This window comes from Hemiscyllium ocellatum, chromosome 26 (genome assembly GCF_020745735.1).
Source record: "Hemiscyllium ocellatum isolate sHemOce1 chromosome 26, sHemOce1.pat.X.cur, whole genome shotgun sequence".
Taxonomy (NCBI): Eukaryota; Metazoa; Chordata; class Chondrichthyes; order Orectolobiformes; family Hemiscylliidae; genus Hemiscyllium; species Hemiscyllium ocellatum.
Window position 1 is genome coordinate 23,842,734 of NC_083426.1, and position 24,650 is coordinate 23,867,383.

The 24,650-nt window shown below is 39.6% G+C and overlaps 1 protein-coding gene across 1 annotated transcript in view; it reads left to right on the forward strand.

Moving 5' to 3' along the window:
* The window catches only part of celsr2 (cadherin, EGF LAG seven-pass G-type receptor 2), a 319,864-nt gene that overhangs the window by 162,738 nt on the left and 132,476 nt on the right, over positions 1-24,650 (forward strand). Inside the window, exon 4 of the mRNA XM_060845021.1 lies at positions 4,013-4,235. Within this exon, the coding sequence (XP_060701004.1) occupies positions 4,013-4,235 (223 nt within the window). The remainder of the gene's footprint in view (positions 1-4,012; positions 4,236-24,650) is intronic.

A 24,650-nucleotide genomic window follows, 5' to 3' on the forward strand; every position in this document is an offset into this window, starting at 1 on the left:
GAGTCCTGAGGTCATGTTGCAGTTGTATAAGACTCTGGTGAGGCCTCATCTGGAGTATTGTGTGCAGTTTTGGTTGCCATACTATAGGAAGGATGTGGAAGCTTTAGAACGAGTGCAGAGGAGGTTTACCAGGATGTTGCCTGGAATGGTAGGAAAATCTTATGAGGAAAGGCTGAGGCACTTGGGGCTGTTCTCATTGGAGAAGAGAAGGTTTAGGGGAGATCTGATAGAAGTGTATAAGATGATTAGGGGTTTAGATAGGGTAGATACTAAGAACCTTTTACCGCTAATGGAGTCAGGTGTTACTAGGGGACATAGCTTTAAATTAAGGGGTGGTAGGTATAGGACAGATGTTAGGGGTAGATTCTTCACACAGCGGGTTGTGAGTTCATGGAATGCCCTGCCCGTATCAGTGGTGAACTCTCCTTCTTTATGGTCATTTAAGCGGGCATTGGATAGGCATTTGGAAGTTATTGGGCTAGTATAGGTTAGGTAGGATTCGGTCGGCGCAACATCGAGGGCCGAAGGGCCTGTACTGCGCTGTATCCTTCTATGTTCTATGTTCTATGTACATGTAATTCAACCTGAATCACTACCATTCCAGACACCACCTGCCTGAATGCTAGTTATATGATCCATTTTCAGACTTCCCTATCAATCTGCATTCATCCCTCAGTAGTCTCACTGATAACAGGAACTTGCCATGGCTGCCTGTCTAAATATGAAGAATGATCTGGATGTAGGCTGTTTTCCTGGAAGAGCTCCTACTGCAGTAGATAAAACAGAGGGAGACCGTCTGTGAAATATTGCACCTGAGAGACCTTTGTTTCCTTTGGCCCTTTGATGTGATTTATTCATCAGTTAAGAGTCCTTTGCTCAGTGGCTTGGGAGATGTGGGTGGGGTGAGGAATTATGGGTGTGGAATACCTTTGATGGTAAGTTCTGCAGCTTCTTTGAATTATTGTTCAGTTACTTGTAATGTGCATGTTGGAGAAAGACCTGAACCAGGTTGCTGAGTTCTTAAAAAACTGTACTCTCTTTGGCCAGTCAGACCTGCTGCTAGACAATACAGAAGTTCATTGTGATTGATTGTCATATTTTCAGCCCACAATTGTTTTGTCACTTGAACCCAGAATTGTACAGAAACATAAGGAATTGTTTGGATATTTGCCCAGGTCTCTCATACGTTATACCTGATGAGCGCTTTCATGTATTGGCCGGCTTGTGGGAATTGCTACTGGTATTACAGAAAATTTCCTTAGGTAGCAACTGTAATTTCCCAAATGTATGCAGCAAATGAACGCCAATCGTGAACTTGAATCTTACTAAGACTGTGTTAAAGTTAAAAATCACACAACACCAGGTTATAGTCCAATAGGTTTAATTGGAAGCACACTAGCTTTCGGAGCGTCGTTCCTTCATTAGGTGGTAGTCACTACCATCTGATGAAGGAGTGACCCTCCAAATGCTAGTGTGCTGCCAATTAAACCTATTGGACTATAAACTGGTGTTGTGTGATTTTTAACTTTGTACATCCCAGTCCAACACCGGCATCTCCAAATTAAGACTGTCAATTGCTTGAATCAAGGAATTGGAAAAGCTTTCGAGACTCCTACACACTAAATAAAAATTATTACATCAGCTAAATATTTTAATTACTATTTTAGCAATCAATAACTTCTTCTTTGGAAAGAAATTCATTTTACATGTAATAATTCTGTAAATTTGAAGCAGCAAGTCAAGTTACTCATTAAGTCATGATGGAATCATTGAAAAATTAAAAGCCCTCTTGCTATTATACTAAAATTACTTTGTATCGACTGACCAGTTTTATACACAGAGGAAAAAGTACTGTATCAAAACACTGTCATTTTTGACAAGCTATAGAAATCACATCCCTTGGTTTATGTCATAGGGTCATCAGCCTGGCTTGTGGGAAACTTCTTTCTGCAGTGAAGAGCTGTCTTGGAAGGATTCCAGAAATACAATATTAATGCAATTAAGTCTTGATTGGATTTCTATTGGTCTCAATTCATTTTCTGTATTATGAAATCCATTTTCTAATGGATTTCTGTTTCTGTCAGTTTTACCCTATTCCTTTCTTGAACCACAAATTTGCTTGGCTCATAGTGCAGATTAATCAACAGCATGTCAACAGAGGCAACTAAATTCCACTTATTTTCTTTTCCCTTCTAAGATGCAGTTTTCTCATTACCTCACACCGTTTATTCCTTGTTGAGGTACAATTCTAAGAGGAACACTCCTGTAATCTTTTCTATCAGTTGATATTCATCTGCCAGGTTCCGTGGACTCTTTAATTGTAATGGGTCTCATGATCAAATCCAAACCAATCCTCACTCAGTAATCCAATATTAATGGCTCTGAGGTGGAGTTGTGGGCAAATGACGTTTCTTTACATTGTAACCAGAAGTGGCAGCCCTTGCAATGCTTCCTTATTTTCCAGGTCAGTTGAAAATAATGCAATCCGAGTTATGATGAATTATTGCAGCACAGAATAATGAGTTACAGTTAGGACTTGCAGCTCTTTTTATTTCAGCTACATATTGAGGACATAATAACCATGTTTAATAGTGACCAATAATGGCTTTAGTTGATGGTGGAGTATAATAAAACATAAATGGCATGGTGGCTCAGTGGTTAGCACTGCTGCCTCACAACCCCAGCGTCAAGGATTCAATTCTAGCCTTGGGCGACTGTCTGTGTGAAGTTTGCACATTCTCCCCGTGTCTGCATGGGTTTTCTCCAGTTTCCTCTCACAGTCCAAAGGTGTGCAGGTTAGGTGAATTGGCCATGCTAAATTGCCCATAGTGTTCGGTGCACTAGTCAGAGGGAAATGGGTCCAGGTGGGTTACTCTTCGGAGGGTAGGTGTGGACTGGTTGGGCCGAAGGGCCTCTTTCCACACTGTAGGGAATCTAATCTAATCTGTTCATAAACAGGAGTTATATCTCAAAACCCCTGCGTGACTAAACCTTGTGGTAATCTCAATGATTATGTAGTTTCTGTTATGTTCTTGTCTGAATAAACTGTGTCAAAGGATGTTAAAAGCCAGAAAGTTTTATTACAGTAGTGATCTTTAGCATTGAGGGGGAAAATGACAAAGCAATAACTAAACCTTTGAGCATAGGATTTGGGGCATAATGTTGAGGTTGTACAGTACAATGGTGAGACTTCTTTTGGAGTACAGTGTGTGGTTCTGTTTGCCCTGCTATTGGAAGGATATAATTGAATTGGAGAGGTTTCAGAAAAAAATTACCAGGATGTTGCCAGGAATGGAGGGTTTTAATTAAAAAAAAGGCTGAGTCATTTTTCACTGGAGCATAGGAGGTTGAGGGGTGACCTTGTAGAGGTTTATAAAACCACGAGGGGTGTACATACAGTGAATACCAAATGTACTTTCCGTAAGGTGGGGTTTTCAAATCTAGGGGGCAAATTTTAAAGGTGAGAGGCGAAAGCTTTAAAAAGGACATGAGGAGCAACTTTTTTCCAAAGATGTGGCTCATGTGTAGAGTGAACTACCAGAGGAAATGGTGGTTGTAGGTACAGTTACAACATTCAAACAACATTTGGGTAAATATTTGAATATGAAAGGTTGAACAGATGTGGGCCACACACTGGCAAGTAGGACTACTTTTGTTTGGGAACATGGTTAACCTGGACTGATGAGTTTGGAAACAAGTTGCAGCTTATGCAGAAATTCTACTTCGTGTCAAATGTCTTATTCCTGTTAGACAATTCCAGCCAAAAGTTGTTGATTTTTATCACTCTACAGTTTCAGTGTAGTATTTAAAACTGTATCAGGTGGTATCTGCAGAGAGAAAACTGCAGTTAAGATTTCGTGTCTGTGACCTTCAATTAAAGCTTATTGACCTGAATCATTAAACTAACCTGCTAAATATTTCCAGCATTTGTGATTTCAGGTTTCCAGCATTTGCACTTTTGTTTAAAACCAGAACCCCAAGCAAAATGCTAACCTGATGTCTTGTTCTTCAGGTAATTACTGTGAAGTGAGTTCCCGTTCGGGCCGCTGTTCTCCTGGAGTTTGTCGGAATGGTGGGACGTGTGTAAACTTGCTGGTTGGAGGTTTTAAGTGCGACTGCCTGCCAGGGGAATACGAGAAGCCATATTGTGAAATGACCACTCGGAGCTTTCCTCCACAGTCATTCATCACCTTCAAAGGGTTGCGGCAACGTTTTCACTTCAGCATCTCACTCACGTAAGTTGTCAGTTGCTGAGCCTTGCTTCACGCAATGTACATGACTGTTCCTTGGGAACTCAGTGACTGTGTACACGGTTCAGTGTGAAAATCTGAAATACTGAGCAGAATGGTCATGGCGTCAAATCCAAGTCTGTGCTAGGTAAGCTGATTCCGGCTCAGCCATCAGAATTAAGCCAGGCACTGTGGGCTAAAGAAAGTATGAACATCTCTAATTACCATCTCGTTTAAAAACAGGAATGTGTGAATACTAATTAGCATCATTTCTCTGTCGTTCATTATCTTCATAAAAATGAAGCCCAAGGTCCAGCGTTGAATATATCTCCGGCCTATTCCTCCAGGAGCATGGGTAGCTCCATGCATGCTCGTTTTTGGATAAGCTGCTTTGTCTCTGTCTAGATTGGTGTGTTGGCCAAATATTGGTTGTGCTTCAACATGAATCTGTGTAGATAGGAGAGGCGAGGAACAAAGAAGGAAATTGCGTAAGCAGTGCCAATGGCACAATGAGCTCCATAAAGGTGTAGATTGCACAAGAAAAGAATTGTGCATTCATGATAGCAGCAATTGCATGAATGAGACAGCTTTATAATTGTAACTGAAATAGGAATGTAAAAACAGGTGGAGACAGGAATGATGATTAACATACAAATGACAAATTTTCATATATCTATTTTGAAACAATTTTTGTCTCGATTTCTAAAAATACTATTGTTGCTTTCCAGAAAACTGGCTTTGTGTTGTTTTGTTGCTGATAATTTTATTACTTTTTATTTTCACTTTTTTCTCTTGTGAAATCACAGACCTAAGTGGGACATTGTAGAATTCATGAGTGTTGGGAACATTTCTGTATCCTAGGGGCAGCATAGTGGCACAATGGTCAGCACTGCTACCTCAAGCACCAGGGACCTGGCTGAAATTCCAGTTTTGTGTGACTGTGCAAACTCTACGCAGAAATTCTCCTCATATCTGTGTGGGTTTCCTCCCGCTGTCGAAAGATGTGCAGGTTAGGTGGGTTAGCCATGGTAAAAACCCCAGATGGTTACAGAGATGGTGTGGGATGCTCTTCAGAGGGTCAGTGAAGATAGCCTCTTTCTACACCATAGGGATTTGATGAACGTGTTAATTAACTGCAGTGCTAATAATGTAACTAACGTGTGTCCCAGAGGTACTGCAGTCAGGCAGATTCGGCAACTCTTCCTCATTAGGAATGACAGTCAGCTGTTTTGGTTTAATAATACAATGCATTTTGATAAATACCATCTGTGAAAATAAGCTGAGTTTAAGTGGATTTGCAATCTGCATTATTCTTGCTTTTGATAAATTTAACAACTAGCACGTCCCTAATCATTTAAAAGTCTATGGCACTGTGAAGAAGGAAAAATACTAAGTGTGCCGATGTTACATAATTTCATTTTGTCTCAATATCTCTTAATGTTTCATGTTCCTGTTGATTGTGAGCTCATCATGTTTTGTATTGGAGAAAGTGAAGATAGTTAGTTACTTGATAACACAGAACTTGAATATCGTTGGAAGGAAAGAAAAATATGTCGTTGTAGTTTTCATCTTCCACTCATCTGAGCAAACAGAATCTACCAAGCCACAAGTGATCACAACAATTTGTATTTTGGGGGATGTAGGTTGGGAGGTCAACTCACAGTGGCTGAGGTCTGGCCATTGAGAAAACAATGCAGACCTACAGACCACTACCACTCACCCCACCACTGTGCTCTGGGTAACTCAAAAAAGAAATGAAGCCTGATCATATTCCTTATGTAAGTCCTAATGAGTGTGAGACAAAACTGTCAGCAGCATGTCTCTCTTTTCAGAATATATTTACTGTTTGTCTTCTCAAAACCTAGAAGCACCATGCTGCTCAGTTAGAAGTTGTATGTTTTTGAAAGAGTTCTCTTGAGGCATTTTTTTCCAGGACTGCAAAGCTCTTTTCTCTCATGAGATTTTCTGCCAATGCCTGAGGTATCAATTGATTCTGGAAATAGAAACCTGCCGAACAAGGCAAAATACCATATAGGCCTCAGGTGAAAGCCAGTAGAATTAATGCAATGATATTTCCTGTTTCTTACTCTCTCTTTCCTGTCTCCCTCTTGTTCTCAGTTGTATTTTTCTGTGTTTGTTATTTTTATAATTATTTTTCCACTTCTTGCAGTTCGTTTAGCTGTGTAAAGTGATTTATGTAACAATTGTAACGAGGTCAACCAGTGGACATCACAGAATAACGTTACATGATTGAGGCTGTTAATCAGGTCCAATCAGGGAGCCCTGACTGGCATATAAAAAGGGAAGTGTCAGAGATGCTGACACTTTGGTAGCTGAGTCTGGATGAGGCAGTATTAAGGTTCATGTCTAAATAAAGGGTGACTTGGGTGATGGATATCAGCCACTGTAAAGTCATTTCAATTTCACTATCTAAAAAGCTAAGGAAAAAATATGAATTGGGGCCAGGAGCAGACTTTTCAGCACAATGAGCTCCATAAAGGTGTAGATTGCACAAGAAAAGAATTGTGCATTCATGATAGCAGCAATTACATGAATGAGACAGCTTTATAATTGTAACTGAAATAGGAATGTAAAAACAGGTGGAGACAGGAATGATGATTAGCATACAAATGACAAATTTTCATATGTCTATTTTGAAACAACTTTTGTCTCGATTTCTAAAAATACTATTGTTACTTTCCAGAAAACTGGCTTTGTGTTGTTTTGTTGATCTGATGATCAATATGATCATGGTTGATCTGCTTATGATTAATTTTAATTGCTGCCTGCCCCCATCACCTTAGATTCTTGACTAACAAGCAACCCTGTCTAACTCCTTAAAAGTTCTCAATTACTCCACTTTCACAGGGGCTAGGTATTCTGTCATAATTAATTCAGCTCCTGACTCCCCAAAACCTTTCTGCCATCTATGAGGCACAAGTCAGAGTGTGATGGAATAATCCTCACTTGCCTGGATGACTGCATCTCCAACCATGCAGAGAAGGTTTGACTAACTCACTTGATTTGTGCCACATCCACAAATATTCACTGTTCGCATCACCGACGCAGCAGCAGCAGTGTGTACCATCTCCAAGATACGTTGCAGGAACCTAACAAAGTGCCTTAGATAGCACCTTCAAAACCAATGATCACTTCCACCTTGAAGAATAAGGGCAGCAGATACATGGGAACACCAGCATCTGCTTGTTCCTCTAAGTCATCCTGACTTGGAACAATATCGCTGCTCCTTCAGTGTCGTTGGGTCAAAATTCAGGAGCTCCCTTCCAAGAAGCATTTTACTTCTATGTATGTAATGAAGTGCACTGGTTCCAGAGACGACTCATCACCACCTTCACAAGGGTAATTAGTGATAGGCAACAGATGCAGGAATGAATAAAAAAGATATGCTGTCATTGTCAATGACACCTATATCCCATAGAAGAACAACAAAAAAATCTTAGGGGATCACCTCTGGGAAAATATCTCTTCTAATTTTTCCTTTGTCCATTGTGGGCTCAGGAGTCCTATTTTGCCCCAAAACCAGGGTCTCAAAACCTGGAAAATTCCAGCTCCTTGTGTTCAATTCTTAGGAAGGGTATGAAGGATTTAGAGACGGTGCAGAAAATATTAATAAAACTGGTTCCAGGATTGAGGAACCATCCGCCAAGGAATATTCTTTTAGAGCAAATATGGTTGATAAATGTGTTCAAAACCACAAAGGATCTTGGCAGAGAAACTGGTTAAGGCTTGAGAACTAGAGGGTGTCCATTTAAGGTGATTTACAGAGAATCACAAGAGACATAAGGAATACATTTTTTTCAGACTAAGCTGTTAAGAGTCTGGAATGCACTGCCAGAGTATGATGGAAAGGCAGATACTGTAGGGGCGTTAAAAATGGAATTGGATAAGCACCTGAAGAGCAAGGTGTACATTGAAAGGTCAGGCAGTGTTATTAGTTGGTTGCTTTTACCAAGTACTACTACAGACACAGGTTAGATGACACCCTTCTGCGCTGTGAATATTCCATGGCAATATTATGTTTGCTGGTGGGTTTTGAAGTCGCAATGTTTTGACGCCGTGGTGTTTTGGCTCTGTGGTGTTTGTTTGATGGTGGTATTATAAGCCTGAAGGCCCAAGCAGCTGCTTTTATAATGATTATTTTATATCTTGTGCCAATGCTTAGATTTGTGTGGAATTTCCCTGCTGGGTGATTTGCAGGTCTTGTAATCATTCTGAAATTTGAATTGCTGCGCAGTGTTGTAAACTGTCAGAATTTGACTGTGTAACTTGACTCTTGCCTGTGATTCACAATGTTGGTGGTTGGTCTATTTGTAAAAATAATTCTCATTACTGGGAAGTAGTCTCTTTTCCATTTTAGAAATTTGTCAAGGTGATGCTAATATAGAGAATAAAATCTGAAGTAGCATGTTCTTAGATTTTAATGCCTTTGCTTTCTGTTTTGAGTCTTCTAACCATTTTCTGTTATATTTGGCAATATTAGATGTGTTGATCACTTGGCTGTGAATAGAAGTTTCCTTGAGCAAGTCGTACAAGTAATGTGAAGACTGCTGATGTTTCCTTATTACCAAAATGGTGTGTAGCCACTTGTCAATACTACAGTCATTGTGCAGGCTATTTCTTGATGCACTATGCAATTAAGGGTATGACACACCTTTAAGATTCCAAATACATACTGCATGAAGACCATTGCTACTCAGTCCTAACATAGTTAAAAATCACACAACACCAGGTTATAGTCCATCAGGTTTAATTGGAAACACACTAGCTTTTGGAGCGTCGCTCTTTTTATCGGATGATAGTGAAGGAGCGACTCTCCGAAAGCTAGTGTGCTTCCAATTAAACCTGTTGGATGAGAACCTGGTGTTTGATTTTTAACTTTATACACCCCAGTTCAACACCGGCATCTCCAAATCAGTCCTAACATGGCATACAGATTGCAAAATATAAAATGTTCAAAGAAATGAATGAGGAAATAAGAGGGACAAAGATATAGTACAACAATAGGTTAACAGTGAACGAAAAAGGCACGTCAAAGGTTATCTATCGGAACATTTGTAGCAAAAGTGTTGTCAGTAGTGATGAGGTGACTCGGGACTGAAATGGAGATCTCTTGGTCATGACCGAATACATAGCTGAGATATTAAGTGAATGCTTCCCATCAGTTTTTATTAAGGAAGATGACTCTTCCACAGCTGTGTTAAACAAGGGGGTTGCTGCAGTACTGGATAGAAGGGTGCTCTGGAAAGGTTACCGGCACTTAAAGTGGGCAACTCATCTACTCCAGAGGGGACGTATCCAAGGATACCAAGCAACATTGGGGTGGACATTGAGGGAGTAATGGCGACAAATTTCCAATATTCTTTCAGTGTAGTGCTAGAGGAATGGAGAAATTCAAATGCCACATCCTTGGTCAAAAAATGGGTTGAAGGATACTCTTGGCAGTTTCAGTACAATCAGTTTAACATTTGAGATGGGAAATCAATGAGAAACAATAACTCAGAAGGAAATTAACAGCCACTTGGACTTGCACGGTTTATTAAAGGAGAGCCAGCTGAGGTATATTCAGAGAAAATCATGTTTAACTAACTTGATGGAGTTTTTCTGAGATAATAGTGAGGAAAGAGTCGTGCAGTTAATAGCTGAAGTGGCACAGGCTTTGTCTCTGTTTTTCTTGCCAATTATTGAATGGTAAGGATTGGAATGCACTGCTTACTAGGATAGCAGATTCAAAAGCAGTCTCCGCAAGGGAATAAATATAAATAGGTGAAGAGACTAACTGGATCGCTCTTCAAAAAAGTGGGCACGTACTTGATGGACCAAATGGCGTCCTACTATGTTGCATTATGCTATGATTCTGCAAGAAGTGGTACAATATTTGGCATGTTTCATTTTTACATGGAAAACTAAATCAAAATCTAGAGCCATAGAGTTATATAGCACAACCCTTCCTTTCCTATTCAGGTACACATCCAGATGCCTTGTAATTGTTGCTATTGAACTTGCTTCCTCCACTTCTTCTGGCAGCTTATTTCATACGAACCGCCCTCTGGATGAAAAAGTTACCCCTCAGGTCCTTTTTAAATCTTTCCCCTCTCACCTTAAGCAATGCCCTCTAGTTTTAGACTCCCTCCACAATAGGAAAGAGCACTTGGCTATTTACTCTATTCATACCCGTCATGATTTTATAAACCTCTATAAGATCACCCCTCAGCCTCGAACACTCCTATTTGTATTATAATCATAATATATGCACACTAATTTAAAGACACTATGTAGAAAAGTGGTATGAAGACTGCTTGAACCTAGTTAACAGAACAATATTTTCATTTTTCTCTATCCAGAAATAAATAGTATCTTTTTAAACAGACTGATGATGATGATGCCAGTTACTTCAATTGTTCCCTTGTACTGCTTATATTAGATTTTATGATTGGTTGAAGAGCAGAGAGTCTGGGATCACAGGAAATGTGATTGATGCCTGATCTCTGAGCAAAGGCTTTGTTTGACTGCAATGGGAAACATGCTTGAGTTAGTCTTTTATGGGCTGAGTGCAACCATAACTCTGAGATATTTAATTCAAAGAGATTAACTTTAATTGCTGCAAGGCTGTTTAAAAGGTATCCCTTAAGGGTATTCCATTATTGGAAGTGCATAATGGATTTTATGTGAACAATTGTATAGTCTATTCATCATTCAGTCAACATTAGTACTACCTGATGATCTTGAATTTTTAAAATAGCTTTACTTGCACAGATTGTGTGTTTTGAATATTTGCATTGCCATTCTGTCATTTCTTTTGTCTTGCTGCACAATGTTTATGTGCAGAGTTTTAGTATTTAGGAATGGCTCCAATATATAATCAAGAGTACTAAAAGTCCCCGGAAACTTGGTATATCTGTATAAATATTATTTAAATACATGGTGGAAATGCACATCAGGTCTGGGCATATCTGTGGGAAGAAGTACAGAGTTAACATTTCAGGTTGTGACCATTCACTAGAATATGCCTTAGCATTTTGCTCATCTAGATGAGGAGGTTACTATAGCTATTATGTGTATCAGGGAATTTGTAATAAAGTAAAACCTAGAAGCAAAACACTAACTGTATGTTGAATAAGAAGGGAAACTGATGGAGTTGAGAGGGATAATATCATTTGACGTCACTGGGATACCACAAGAGAAAGCATCTTTTCCTAGGATTCCTGTTGTAAACATTCAAAAACAACCAATTTCTGGTATACGTGAGGGAGAAGGGCATAACTCAACATGCATACTTTTAATAAGCAAGCACACTCATCAGATATTAACATTGAGATTGTAAAGCTGACTGCTGAACATCAGGAATGATCACCAGGCTCTTCACTTAAATGTACTTCATGCACATGTGAAGAGTAGTTATTAGCCGTGGTTCTTTAAATTTGGAACTAACTGAGAGCATTACAGGCCCTGCAGAACCATTATTCATAATTTTTAAAATAAAAAAAATGCTGTACTTGCATTGCTGTTCATTTCAAGGACCACATTTTCTGATTGTTACTATTTCATAGTCTCATTGTACACTCAACCATTAGTTTCTAGACTTTTTAAGTCACAGGCAGAAGAATAATTGGTAATTCTGTGCACTATCTGTGCATTCAATAACAGCCTTCAGAAAGGAATAAGTACAAATAGGTGGAGAGAATAGCTGGACTGCTGTTCAATAGAGAAGGCTGATACTTGATGGGACAAATGGTCTCTTACTATGGAGTGCTATTTTATGATTCCACATAAAATGTTATATTTCATATTTCACTTTAAATGGAAAACTGAACTAAAATTTATATGGATTATAATTATGACGTGCACATTAATGTGCATCAACCAGAATTAACTGTTAATTGTACTTTCTTTTTCTAAAAATAGTTGTGGAAAACATGTCATCAGAACAGGTGTAGACCATTTAGCCCCTTCACACTGCCCACAATTCATTTTGATCCTGCTTATCTGTACCTCAGTTCCATTAACCCGCCTTACTCCATATCCAATAACATTTTAAAAGGAAAATCTATAACTCTTTGCTTGGAAGTTTCATTTGATGCAACATTCAAAGTCAAAGCCCCTGTCTTCATAATTTAGCCTATTTAAGCCCTAGTATCATTCCCATATGTCTGTTTGACACTCAGTCCAAAACAGCAAATCCTTTCAGTTTCAGTGACTAAAACAGAATGCAGTAATCCAGATGCTGTCTAGGTATGACCCTGTAGAGCTGAAGCATTACTGCTTTATATTTTGCGTTTCAACTCCCTTGTGATAAATGTTAACAATTCCATTAGCCTTTTCTGATTTGTTTTCTGTAGAAGTGCGCTAGGTTTTGGTGATTTGTGTACATGGCCAACAAAATCTCATGTTATCCAAGACTTCTAATCTCTCGTTCTCATCTCAATGTAAGTGGTTTCTCCTTTCTGCATTGCTGTTAACAGTAAAATCTGATAGTGTAGAGTTTTCTCTTGTTGTTAACGTCACACCAGTGTTTGAGATGTTCACCATAAATTTCCTTTATTACTGTTTTAACACAGAAGGTGATCCATTCAAAATGTCTCCAACTAAATAGCAAGAAGAGCAATTGGGTGAATAAGAAGGATTAAGCACTTGTTTGTCATCTTACTATTTCTGTGCTTCAATGGTGTAATTTACTGCCAAACGTTTATAAAAGGATGCAAGTCCGAATTATTAGCTGGATTTTTGTCACTTACAATGGCTGACAACAAAAATATATTCAAAACATTACTACAAATGCTAGAAACTTGAAAGGTAAACCTATAATGCTGAAATAACTCTGCAGGTCTGACAGCGTCTGCAGAGAGAGAAACAGAATGCATGTCTCAGGTCATTGACATTTCTTCATTATTTTGTAAAAGAGCCATCATTTTATTCTTCTGAATGAAATGGTTTTTTTCTTCACTTCTGATGCTTAGAACTGCATTGCATGAAAATAGCATCAATTCAAATGATGTTATTGAAATTTCATATTAGAAGTTTTGACACAACTCAACAGCCTCTTTAAAATGTCATGGCCACAATCGTGTTGGAATATCCACTACTTGTTTGGTTTTCTTTTTAGAGACTGTTATGTTTATTATGCCAAAATGATAATCAACTTGTAAAGGTTATTTAACTGATTTGAATTTAGAAGAGGGAATGCAATGAGAGTTGAATATGTCTGTTTTCAAAACATATCTTGTGGCATTGAGGGTAATGGTAATGCCAAGAACTTAATTTCGTGGCCAAAAAAACAGTTAAAAATGCAGAAAGTGGAGTTTTTTTTTAATATTAGAGGTGGTGGGCTGCGTGGGATGCTGGGCTTTGTTTTACATTAATATAAATGTATTTGAACATAGGAGCAGAAGAATGGGTTTTAAGTTGCTGAACACACCAAGTTGGAGTATGGTAAACAATGAGGAAGAATCTGGAGATTGCAAGAGGGAAGACATATGTTAACGTCATGTGTAGACAGGTGGTGTATGCTGAGGAAATGGAAAATGTTAGAAATATTCAGCAGGTGTGGCTGTGTCTACAGAGAAAGAAAAACACAGTTAACCTTTCTTTTCAAAAGAAGAGTCATATTCAACCAAAATTTGCTTTCACTTTTATGTGATATTTGCAATTTAGTTAAAATGTGTTGTGGCAGTTTTAAGATAAAGTATCTTAAAGATTAAAATAAGGGGACTAACTCAGTAAAAAGAAGTAAATCTTGATTAATAGAGTGTACGAACAGAAAGATCTCGGGATTGAAATGGGTTGATCTTAAAAGCTAGATTACAGGTAGGAAATGTCACTAAAAGATAAATGATAACAGATTTTATGGTTGGTACTTATTGTTGGTGCTGTAGTTAAGGTGGCCAGCACTCATAATTCTAGGATTTGACTGGTGAAATATTTAGTTAAAACTGAAAAGCACCACTGCAAGTGTTACAGTTGCTCATGAGAAACTGTTTTGAAAGGAAGCTGTCCTGAAATAAGTCATGAGGACACCAAATAGACCATTTCATTCAACTGCTTATCACTTTTTCCATGATTATAGTCAAACAAAGGCACAGGGAAGAGTAATAAAGGTTTATCGGAAAATATTGCCAGGTTAAAGCTGATCTCCACCAACCAATTGGGATCAATAAGATACAGAAATAAGGCAACAAGGAAGTCAGTAACAGTTCATTCTGAACTGAAAGAAAGGCACACTGTAATCAGGAAAAAATGGGATGGTTTCATACAGTGGTTAGAGCTGCATTCAGCAGGAGCATGTCTCAAGCATATCAGGATTATATTGTGTTGCGGTCTTTATTTTAAGACATTTCCCCTAGGAGTCACAAAGTCACTGGAACATAATTAATGTTTAACAGGCGCTAACGTAACACTGAACACAGGCTTAAAAATAGATGTGACACAATTCACTACCTGTTGTTATGTTTTCAAGTTGCGTGATAATATTGACAATGTGCTCATGTTTCTTGTGATACTCGTCTCATTTTTAAGTGAAGCAGTTGTTGCAATATGTTATTCCTGATATCCTTCATTCCATTTATATTTTCTTTACGCGGTGGCACAAATTCATAGATTAACAACAAAGCTGTAGATCTGATCAGTTCCTCATGGTGTAAATATTTGATCCAACAGAGTACAGAAGGAACTCTTCTGGGAAGGATTATCAGCTCTAACACCGGATAAACACTGTTGCTGACTAACTGTCAGGTGGTCTGACTAGAGTTTGTTTGTTGCCAGCGAGGTATCCCAGGTGATCTTGAAGTATAATTGCAATAGGTCAATGAGACTTTCCTGCGCAACCATTGAAAATTTAATCTACCCTTGCTGTTGGAATGCATCCAGTAAGCTTAACTTGCAAATATGATACAAAACTTCCAAAGCAAAAGAGAAGGCAAACTTAGCAGAAATGGTTTTAAAGTTAGGTTTGCCAGTAATTTATTGTAGTACCTTTACAGTAAATTAATTATGGTGAAGGACTATAATTTTCAGTTGCAATAATTGAATCAAAAGGAAGAAGAATCGGGAGACTATAGTCTGACTGAGGTTAGAGTTCCTGTCTCCAAACCTGATGTTGCAATTTGGACCGTGTGTACTCAAATTTCTTGCTCATGGTAACAGTTAAGTTTTCTAATTTACATCAAGATTAGTTGATCTGGAAGCAGTGTCATTTATTTATTGACACATCTCTGTAAGGCTGTTCTGATATTATTTTTTAAATTAGCAAATATGAAAAATGTTTGATCCTCATCTGTGTACCTAATTGCTATTCATATTATGGCTCTAGGCCAAGTTCAGTCTACCTCTCTTTGTTACTATGGTTTAATCCACAGCTATAGCCTGCCTTTTGTGACCAGTATGAATCACAGATCTGCAAATTTCTCACATCCAGATCTCCAAATGCTATTTCCGAAGGAAGAGTGATTTATTTGTATGTCTTTCAATTTGGTGTTCTGATAAAGGGTCATTGGACCTGTAACATTGTCTCTGCTTTCCCTCTATAGATGTTGCCAGACCTGCTGAATTTCTCCAACATTTTCTTGTTTCAGATTTCCAGCACCTGCAGTTCATGGCTTTATTTCAATTCAGGGTGGTGTGTTTACAGTTCACAATATGCCCACCATGATAATGGGGGAAGGGTTGTAGGTTATTGAGTGACTATTTTATCGAATACCTCTGTTTACTGCACAAGTGTAATTTTGAGCTTGTGGCTGATTGCCATTTTATTTCATACACCAGTTCAATGAAGTTCAACAGAAGCTCTGAAACAGCATCTGCTCTTCTACAGCATCTACACTTTTATAACCTTCTGGACAAGTTCAACAATTTCAGATCAAAGTCAGTGTCTCCATTTTTTTATTGGTTAGCACTTGTGGTAATGATTCAGTCTATGTGGAGTTTGCACGTTCTCCCTGTGTCTGTGTGGGTTTCCTCTGGGTGCTTTGGATTCCTCCAACAGTCCAAAGATGTGCAGGTCAGGTGAATTGGCCATGCTAAATTGTCCATAGCTTTCAGGGATGTGTAGATCATGTGCATTAGTCAGGGGAAATGTAGAATACTGGGGAATGGGTCTGGACGGGATATTCTTTAGAAGGTTGGTGTGGACTTGTTGGGCCTAATGGCCTGTTTCCACACTGTAGGAATTCTACAATTCTACCTTTTACAGCTCCATGTCTCTTTTTTTTCCTTTTGTCCCATTACCATTACCATGTGTTATACCAACATCCCCTTTTTATTAGTTAGATTCTCCCATATCTTTTATCCTTTCCTTCTTTCCCCCTTTTCCTGTCACTACTCTTGCTTAAAACTGTTAGATCACCATGATTTTGTCATGAAAGGCCATTGACTAAATCATTAAAATAAAACAAAGCACTGCGGATGGTAGAAATCTGAAAGGAAAACAAAATTGGTGGAGAACCTCAGCAGGTCTGGTCGCATCTGTGGAGACAAAGTAGAATTAAACATTTCAAGTCCAGTGACCCTTCTTAGGAATGGATCTGAAACATAATCACTTCTCTCTCAACAATGATGTCAAACCTGCTGAGTCTTTCCAGCATTTCTCTTTATTTTACACTATCGGCATCCTCAATATTTTGCGAGGAGATATGGTTGCCATACTTTCCTTGTAAAAAGCTGCATGACTCCATTAAAACTGAAGGATTATTGTTTTAATAAAAGGCATTAACCCCATGGCATAATCAAGATCACTTTGAGTGAGTTACCACAGGCCTTATCACTCCCAAGTGCAGTACTTGACCTCAAACCAAAGCATTAGAGATGGTACTAGATTATGTTATATTCTCCTAATGATGTATCTTCATTGAAGCTATTATAAGATCCTCGCATAATATACTGACCTCTTCACCCTGGCAACTTACATTAGTTTGGCTAAACCTTGAACTGATCCAAATTTTTAAATCAAGTTAAAAAGGCAAAACTTCAAATTAGATCCACCAAAAACTTATAACTGACCAATTTGATGTTGCCATACGTAAGAGAATGAATTGTGTTGAGGACAGCCACAGACTTGGAACAAAAATTGAATTGAATTGAACTGAATTTATTGTCACATGTACAGAGGCACAGTGAAAAGCTTTGTCTTGCGAGCAATACAGGCAGATCACATAGTTAAGTAGCATAGATAAGTAAATAATAGGTAAACAGTGGCAAAAACAAAAACACAGGTACAGGCGAATGTTGAGAGTTTGAGAGTCCATTCAGTATTCTAATAACATTAGGGTAGAAACTGTTACAAAACTGCTGGAGCATGTGTTCAGGCTTCTGTACCTTCTCCCCAATGGTAGAGATTGTAGAAAAACATTGCCAGGGTGGGATGCTGGCAGCCTTTCCTTGAGAGCAGGCCTGGTAGATGGATGCTGTAGTTGGGGGATTGGCCTTTGTGATTGTCCGGGCCAAGTTCACCACTCTCTGTAACTGTCTCCAATCTTGAATGGTACAGTTGCCAATACTAGGTAGTGATACATCCAGACAGAATACTCTCAATAGTGCACCTATAAAAGTTGGCAAGGGTATTTGCCATCATGCCAAATTTCCTCAGCTGTCTGAGGAAGAAGAGACGTTTTTGGGCCTGTGTATCCAGTGCGTCCACATGAAAAATCCAAAAAGTTTTGTTGTGGATGACCACTCCCAGGAGCTTGACACTCTCCACTTGTTCCACCTCTGTGCTGTTAATATGTAGGGGGGCAAAATTATACATTTCACTGACTTTATGTTGAAAATTTTTGGTCATTGGCATCAGAACGTAAATCTGCCTTCATTTTATTCCCATGTCTCTAGTATCATAGAATGATGCAATACAGCAGAGGCCCATCAGCTCATTGAGTGTGTACCCTCACAAGTTTACTCCTTCCTACGCTGATTCCACTTTGCCACACTAGGCCCATACCCATTGAATGTTGTGACTCTTCAAGTCTCATCCAGTGCATGCTTAAAGGTTGTGAGGTTTCCTGCCTGAACTACCATTCCAGGTGGTGCATTGCAGATCCCATCACCCTCTAGGTGAAAAGTTTTTTTCCTCAAAGTCTCTCTAAACTTGCTGCCTGTCATGTTAAAATTGGACCCCCTCATTATTGATACTTCCAACAAGACCAACAGTTGCTTTCTATTCACCCTGTCCATATCCTCCTAAACTTATACACCTCTATCAGGCCTCCCCTAAGCCTTTCCTGCTACCATGAAAACAACCCAAAATTATCCAGCCTCTCTTCATGACTGAAATGTTCCATCCCAGGTAAACTCTTCAGTTGGAATTACCAGGTGAATGATCCATCTCAGCCTCCTCCAGTGGTCCCCAACATCACAGATAGCAGTCTTCAGCCAATTCCATGCAATCCATGTAATATCAAGAAATGGTTTGGGCCATTGGATAGTGCAAAGGCTATAGGCCCTGACAACATCCCAGCAATAGTACTGAAGATTGTGCTCCAGAATTTACAGCTCCCCTAGCCAAGCTCTTTAATTGGCCAGGTATGTCCTGATCACAGAAAGCAGGACAAATCCAACTCAATCAATTACCATCCCATCAGCCTACTCTCAATCATCAGTAAAGTGATGGAAGATGTCATCAACAGTGCTATCATGCAGCACCTGCTTAGCAATAACCTGCTCAGTGACACCCAGTTTGGGTTCCGCCAAGGCCACTCCGCTCCTGACCTCATTATAGCTTTGGTCAAAACATGGTCAAAAGATCTGAAGTGAGGTGAGAGTGACAGCCCTTTACATCAAGGCTGCATTGGCTGAATGTGGCACCAAGGCGCTCTATCAAAATTAGAATTAGTGGGTATCAGAAGACAAATTGTCTGCTGGTTGGAGTCATACCGGATGTATAGGAAGATGACTGCGAGTTTTTTTTGCAGATCAGTAATCTCAGTTCCAGAACATCTATGTAGGAGTTCCACAGAAAGGTGCCCTAGACCCAACAGTCATCAACTGTTTCATCAATGGCCTTCCCTGCAACATCAGGTCAGAAGTGGGGATGTTCCCCAAATGATTGCACAATGTGCAGCACCATTCGCAACTTCTGAGATATTAAACCAATCCATATTCAAATACAACAAGATCTGGGTAATACCTAGGCTTGGACTGACAAGTGGCAAGTATCATTTGTGCTACAAATGCCAGACAATGACCACCTTCAGTAAGAGACAATCTAGCCATCCACTGCCTATTGATGTTCAATGGTGTTATCATCAAAGAATCCCCCACTGTCAACCCCTTGGGGATTACTGTTGACCAGGAGCTGAACAGGACTTGCCACATAAATAGAATGGCCACAAGAGCAGGTCAGGGGCTAGGAATGCTGCAGCAAGTCACTGACCTCCTGACTCCCCAAAGCCTGTCTGTCATCTACAAGGCAGGCTTGGATGGAATTCTTTCCACTTGTCTCGATGGGTGCAGCTCCAAAAGCACCAAAAAGCTTGACATTATCCAAGACAAAGCAGACCACTTGATTTGCACCATATCCATAAATATCCATTTCATGGCTGATTCTCAGAAGCAGCTGTGTGTGCTACCTACAAAATGCATTGCAGAAATTCACCAAAGGTCCTTCGATAGCATGTTCCAAACCCACATTAACTTCTACCTAGAAGGACAAGAGCAGCAGATACATGGGAACACCTGCAAGTTTCCCTCCAAATCAGTCACCATCCTGACTTGGCAATATTTTGCAGTTCCTTCACTATTGCGAGGTCAAGATCCTGGGATTACTTCCCTAAGGCCATTTTGGGTCAACCCATTGCATGCAGACTGTAGCGTTTCAAGAAGGCAGCTCACCACCTCCTTCTCAAGGGAATCTAGGGATGGGCAATAAATGCTGGTCAGCCAGGGGATGCTCACAAATTAATAAAAATGGTGAACCTCCTTTGCATTGCTCCAGTACAGTTGCTTCCTTTCCTTGCCTGATGACGGTTGGTGATGCCTGCTGGGATCACAGTTTGTGAATGTGTACTGGCTTGCTAGAATCTCTTCTGGAGTGCAGCCACCAATCTATCTGCACTAATAATATTCAAGTAAGGAAAGACATATGCCCCCACAAAGGAGTTAATGAGTGGCTGAAAAGGGACAAAAGCAATGGACAGTAATGTTAAATTTTCTTTCGTGGTTTCACAAATTTGGGTTGATCTTTTGAGTGATCATGCCTGATGTAGATCTTTACCTGATGGGAGCATATGTAGGAATATCTGTAATTTTCCATCCAAGAAAAAACAAACATTTTGCCTAAGATTCCTTGATGTGTGCATTCATAAAATCAGCCCAATTGATTTAAGTTTCTTTCTTGCAGTTGGAACCAAGCTATGCATGAATCCATTTTAAAGGCCTTGCATGTGAATTCACTGAAACATAACCTGGATTCTATCTGAGCTTTGCACAGATGTACTGTATTTGTTTTCACAAGATATCCAGCCTCCATTTGATGCTTGACTTTGAAGTGGGTCCGAAGTTAAGTGGTTTGTGGCTGGTTTTGAGTTTAACGGTCTGCAGTACTGCGGTTAGTTTAGGCTTTGGATTAGGCCGAAATACCTAAAATCAGGATAAGTTCTGTAACTTCAGTTTAAAATGTTCACAAATACAACATCTTGTATAAATGACACAGCTTAAGATCAGATTTTGTTATTGATTTTATGATTAAGTTTTGAAGATAGAAGATAGAACATACTTGGGCGGCACGGTGGCACAGTGGTTAGCACTGCTGTCTCACAGCGCCTGAGACCCGGGTTCAATTCCCGACTCAGGCGACTGACTGTGTGGAGTTTGCACATTTTCCCCGTGTTTGCGTGGGTTTCCTCTGGGTGCTCCGGTTTCCTCCCACAGTCCAAAGATGTGCGGGTCAGGTGAATTGGCCATGCTAAATTGCCCGTAGTGTTAGGTAAGGGGTAAATGTAGGGGTATGGGTGAGTTGCACTTCGGCGGGTCGGTGTGGACTTGTTGGGCCGAAGGGCCTGTTTTCACACTGTAAGTAATCTAATACTGAATTATTAAGTATTTTGAGAACATTAAAAAAGAATTATGGGTCTATGATGCAGTGATAGTGTCCCTACATCTGGACCAGAGAGTCCAAGCTTAGGGCCAACCTGTCATAAAAGTGTGTCATTATATCTCTGAACAGGTTACATTTTATAAAAATGGATTGCTGGGACATTGAGACTTGGTAGGTAGGAGGCAGAGATATGTAATGCTGCATTCTGTGAATAAAAGCCTCATCCAAAAAAGATTAGTGACTTGTTTAGTGTCTGGCTTGAATCTATTTACCAGCTTGTGACAGAATTTACATTGGTACAAACATATTTCCAGAATGAAGTTTTTGTTCTGATGAAGTGATAGTGCAATACAGAGTGATGCCAACAACATGGGTTCAATTCCTTCACTAGCTGAGGTTACCGTGAAGTGCTCTCCTCCTCAACCTCTCACCTCACCTGTGGCATGGTGACCCTCCAGTTAAACCACCACCAGTCGTCTCTGTCTGATGAGAGAGCAGCCCTATGGTTCATTAAGACAACGGAAACGTTACCTTTACTAGTGCTGGGAAATAAAGCACTAGTTTTGAACATTTATGGCATTTATTTCTGCAAGGTTTTTTTTATCAATTATCCATTGTATTTTCACTGGAAGATCTACAGAAACTCCAAAGACATGATGTAATGGTGTTCCTTTGGTATTTGCATTAATTTCCTGTCAAAGTTATGCCAATCAAGAGAAATTCCATGACCTATCATTCATCTGAAATATTATCTGTTATTCTCCACAGTGGCTACCTGATCTTCTGTGTGTTTCCAGCATTTGCAGTTTGTATGTTAGCTTCCTAGCAGCTGCAGTCTTTTGCTTTTGTAACAGGAAAGGAGCACTGGAATCTCAAACCATTCTTTGCTGTCTCTATAATTCTGGTTTAGACGGCCCAGTTCAAATTTAATCCACACTTACTGGTATGACTGTCCTGGGAAATTAACCCCTTGAGAACTAGTCATAAGATCTGAAATGTCAAAGAAATATTCAGTCAGTTTTCTTTCTCTCTGTCCTCACACTCTCCGCCTCCCTTACTCTGTTTCTTCCCACATTGCCGTCTCACTTGCTAACTCTATTTCTCTCTATCTTTCTTCTGTCAACCCCCTTCCTCTCTCTCTCTCTCTCTCTCTCACTCTCTTTCACTACCTCTCCTTCTCCCTCTCCTTCCCCCACCACTCCCTCCCTGTCATTTTCTTTTCCTCCTTATTCTCTTTCTCTGTCTCTCTATTCCACCCTTCTCTATTTTTCACCTGACTAGTGGATACTGCAGGTCATTTCTCATGGTTAGGTGAGATCAGGAACAAGCCTGTTTGTAATGGCTTCTGTGATTGAACAGACTGTAGAATTCAGAAAAGGCAGTGCTGTACTGTGCTACCAACATTCATGTCAAAAGGGATTCATTAGATTCCAGAATAGGAAGCTGGAGCAGATGGATAGGAGGTGGGTGAGGTAACTACTTCAGCTTGTACAAATAAATTTCAAAAAATGCTGCTGTGGCTAAAATAGACACTTCAGAATTTAACCAGAACAAAGTCAGGAAATAGTGACCCTCTTATCAGCAGCAGAGCTTTGGCAAATCTTCCAGAGTTATGGATAATGACAGAAACATGAATTAAGCTTCAATGACATGCTGTCAGTAATGTGGGCAGGAGGAGATGGTATCTATTTCTGTAGACGGATATTTTATGAAGTAGCCGTCAGTGAAAGCCAGATGGTTTATATCTCACACATTCAGTGAAGTTTATTTACTCAACATTTGAGCCTCAAATACATGTACAATGTTTAAAATGTGTCCAGCTTCACGATGGATAGAATTTAAAAATTCTCAGTTCTCTGTGCCCTTCTTAAGTATACGATGTTTCCTTTTCATGCATGTCTGATAATTAAATCATGAATTTTCCAACAAAAACCATGAAACCTCTCATTCATTTTGACATAGAAGTCATATTTAAGTCCCACTGTCTTCATTTTCCTAGCCATCTCTGTATTCTCTCCCATAAATAGCGCCACAAAATACTGTTTACCTTTCCTTTCTCTTTCAGCATCTCCAAAGGGACCCTTCCCTCTGTCACACTCTGGTTGACTCAGTCACTCCCAACAACCTCCACACCTCTGCACACATTTAGCAGATGAACCAGTGATTAATGTGTTCTGCGCAAACCTCTTTTAAACTAATATACTGTATTTGCTCCTTGAACTGTGATTTGTTCTAAATTGGAGACATCAAGTACTGATTGAATGACTACATTGTGGAACAGCTCATTCAGTCCACAATTTCAGTCTCAAAGCTTCCAATTGCCTGTCATTTTAATCAAGAACAGAAGCAGGCTATTTGATGCTTGTGCCTACTCCATCAGTTGTTAAACATAAAAATCCATAAAATAGGAACAAGAGTAGGCAATTCAGCTCATTGACTTTAATCCATCATTCAATATGATCATGCTTAATCATCAAACTCAGTATCCTGTTTTGCCCTACACCCTTTGATCCCTTTAACTCTAAGAATTAAATCCTTTTCGAAAACATAAAATGTTTTGACCTCAACCGCTTTCTGTGCAAGAATGTTCCTCACCAGTCGTTGAGTGAAGAAATTTTTCCTCATCTCAGTCATAACTGGTCTGTATCCATAAATTGTGACTCCCCCTAGTTCTGAGCTTCCTGGTCATTGGAAACTGTTTATAAACAAGTTTGAGGCATCAAGCTGTGGGGTTGGGGTGGGGGTCATCTCTGCCAACTGTTTGCCTTTCCTCAGTGATTACATTAATATCCAGATATCATTGGAGAGGGGGGACGTGGTGCCCATCAATGTTCTTGATACCTTTAAAGAGAGGTGGGCACCCTGGGGATACAGTACTATATTTCCTTCTCCAACTCCATTTTACTCTAGTTCCCCCCATCTCTCCCTCCCCCTCCCCCTCCCCCTCTGTTTCCTCCCCCCACTTTCCTCTCACATTTGTTGGTTTGCATCATCCTTAACTGGCTCTGCTTGTAAATATTGAATTGACAACATTGGTGTTTTGGTTTTGGTGGTTTGTGTTGAAAAAGGAAAGAAAAAGTGATTTGGTGTTGAGAAAGTCATTCAGTTATATGTGACAGCAATTCTGGATATAGAAAATAAATAAAAGTCAACCCACTTGAGGGCTTTTGTGACACAGTGATAGTGATCCTACTTCTGAGCCAGGAGGCCTGAGTTCAAGTCCCACCCAACATGTGTAAGCATGTTCCTCAGTGGGTTGATTGAAAAACAATAAAGCAACAACCCTGCTCTCCATAGTTTATTGTAACTCCTTTTTTTTCTTGCAGCCAGACCAATCCCATTTCCATGCAATTTTACATGCCAGTATCTTAAATGGGACCTTATTG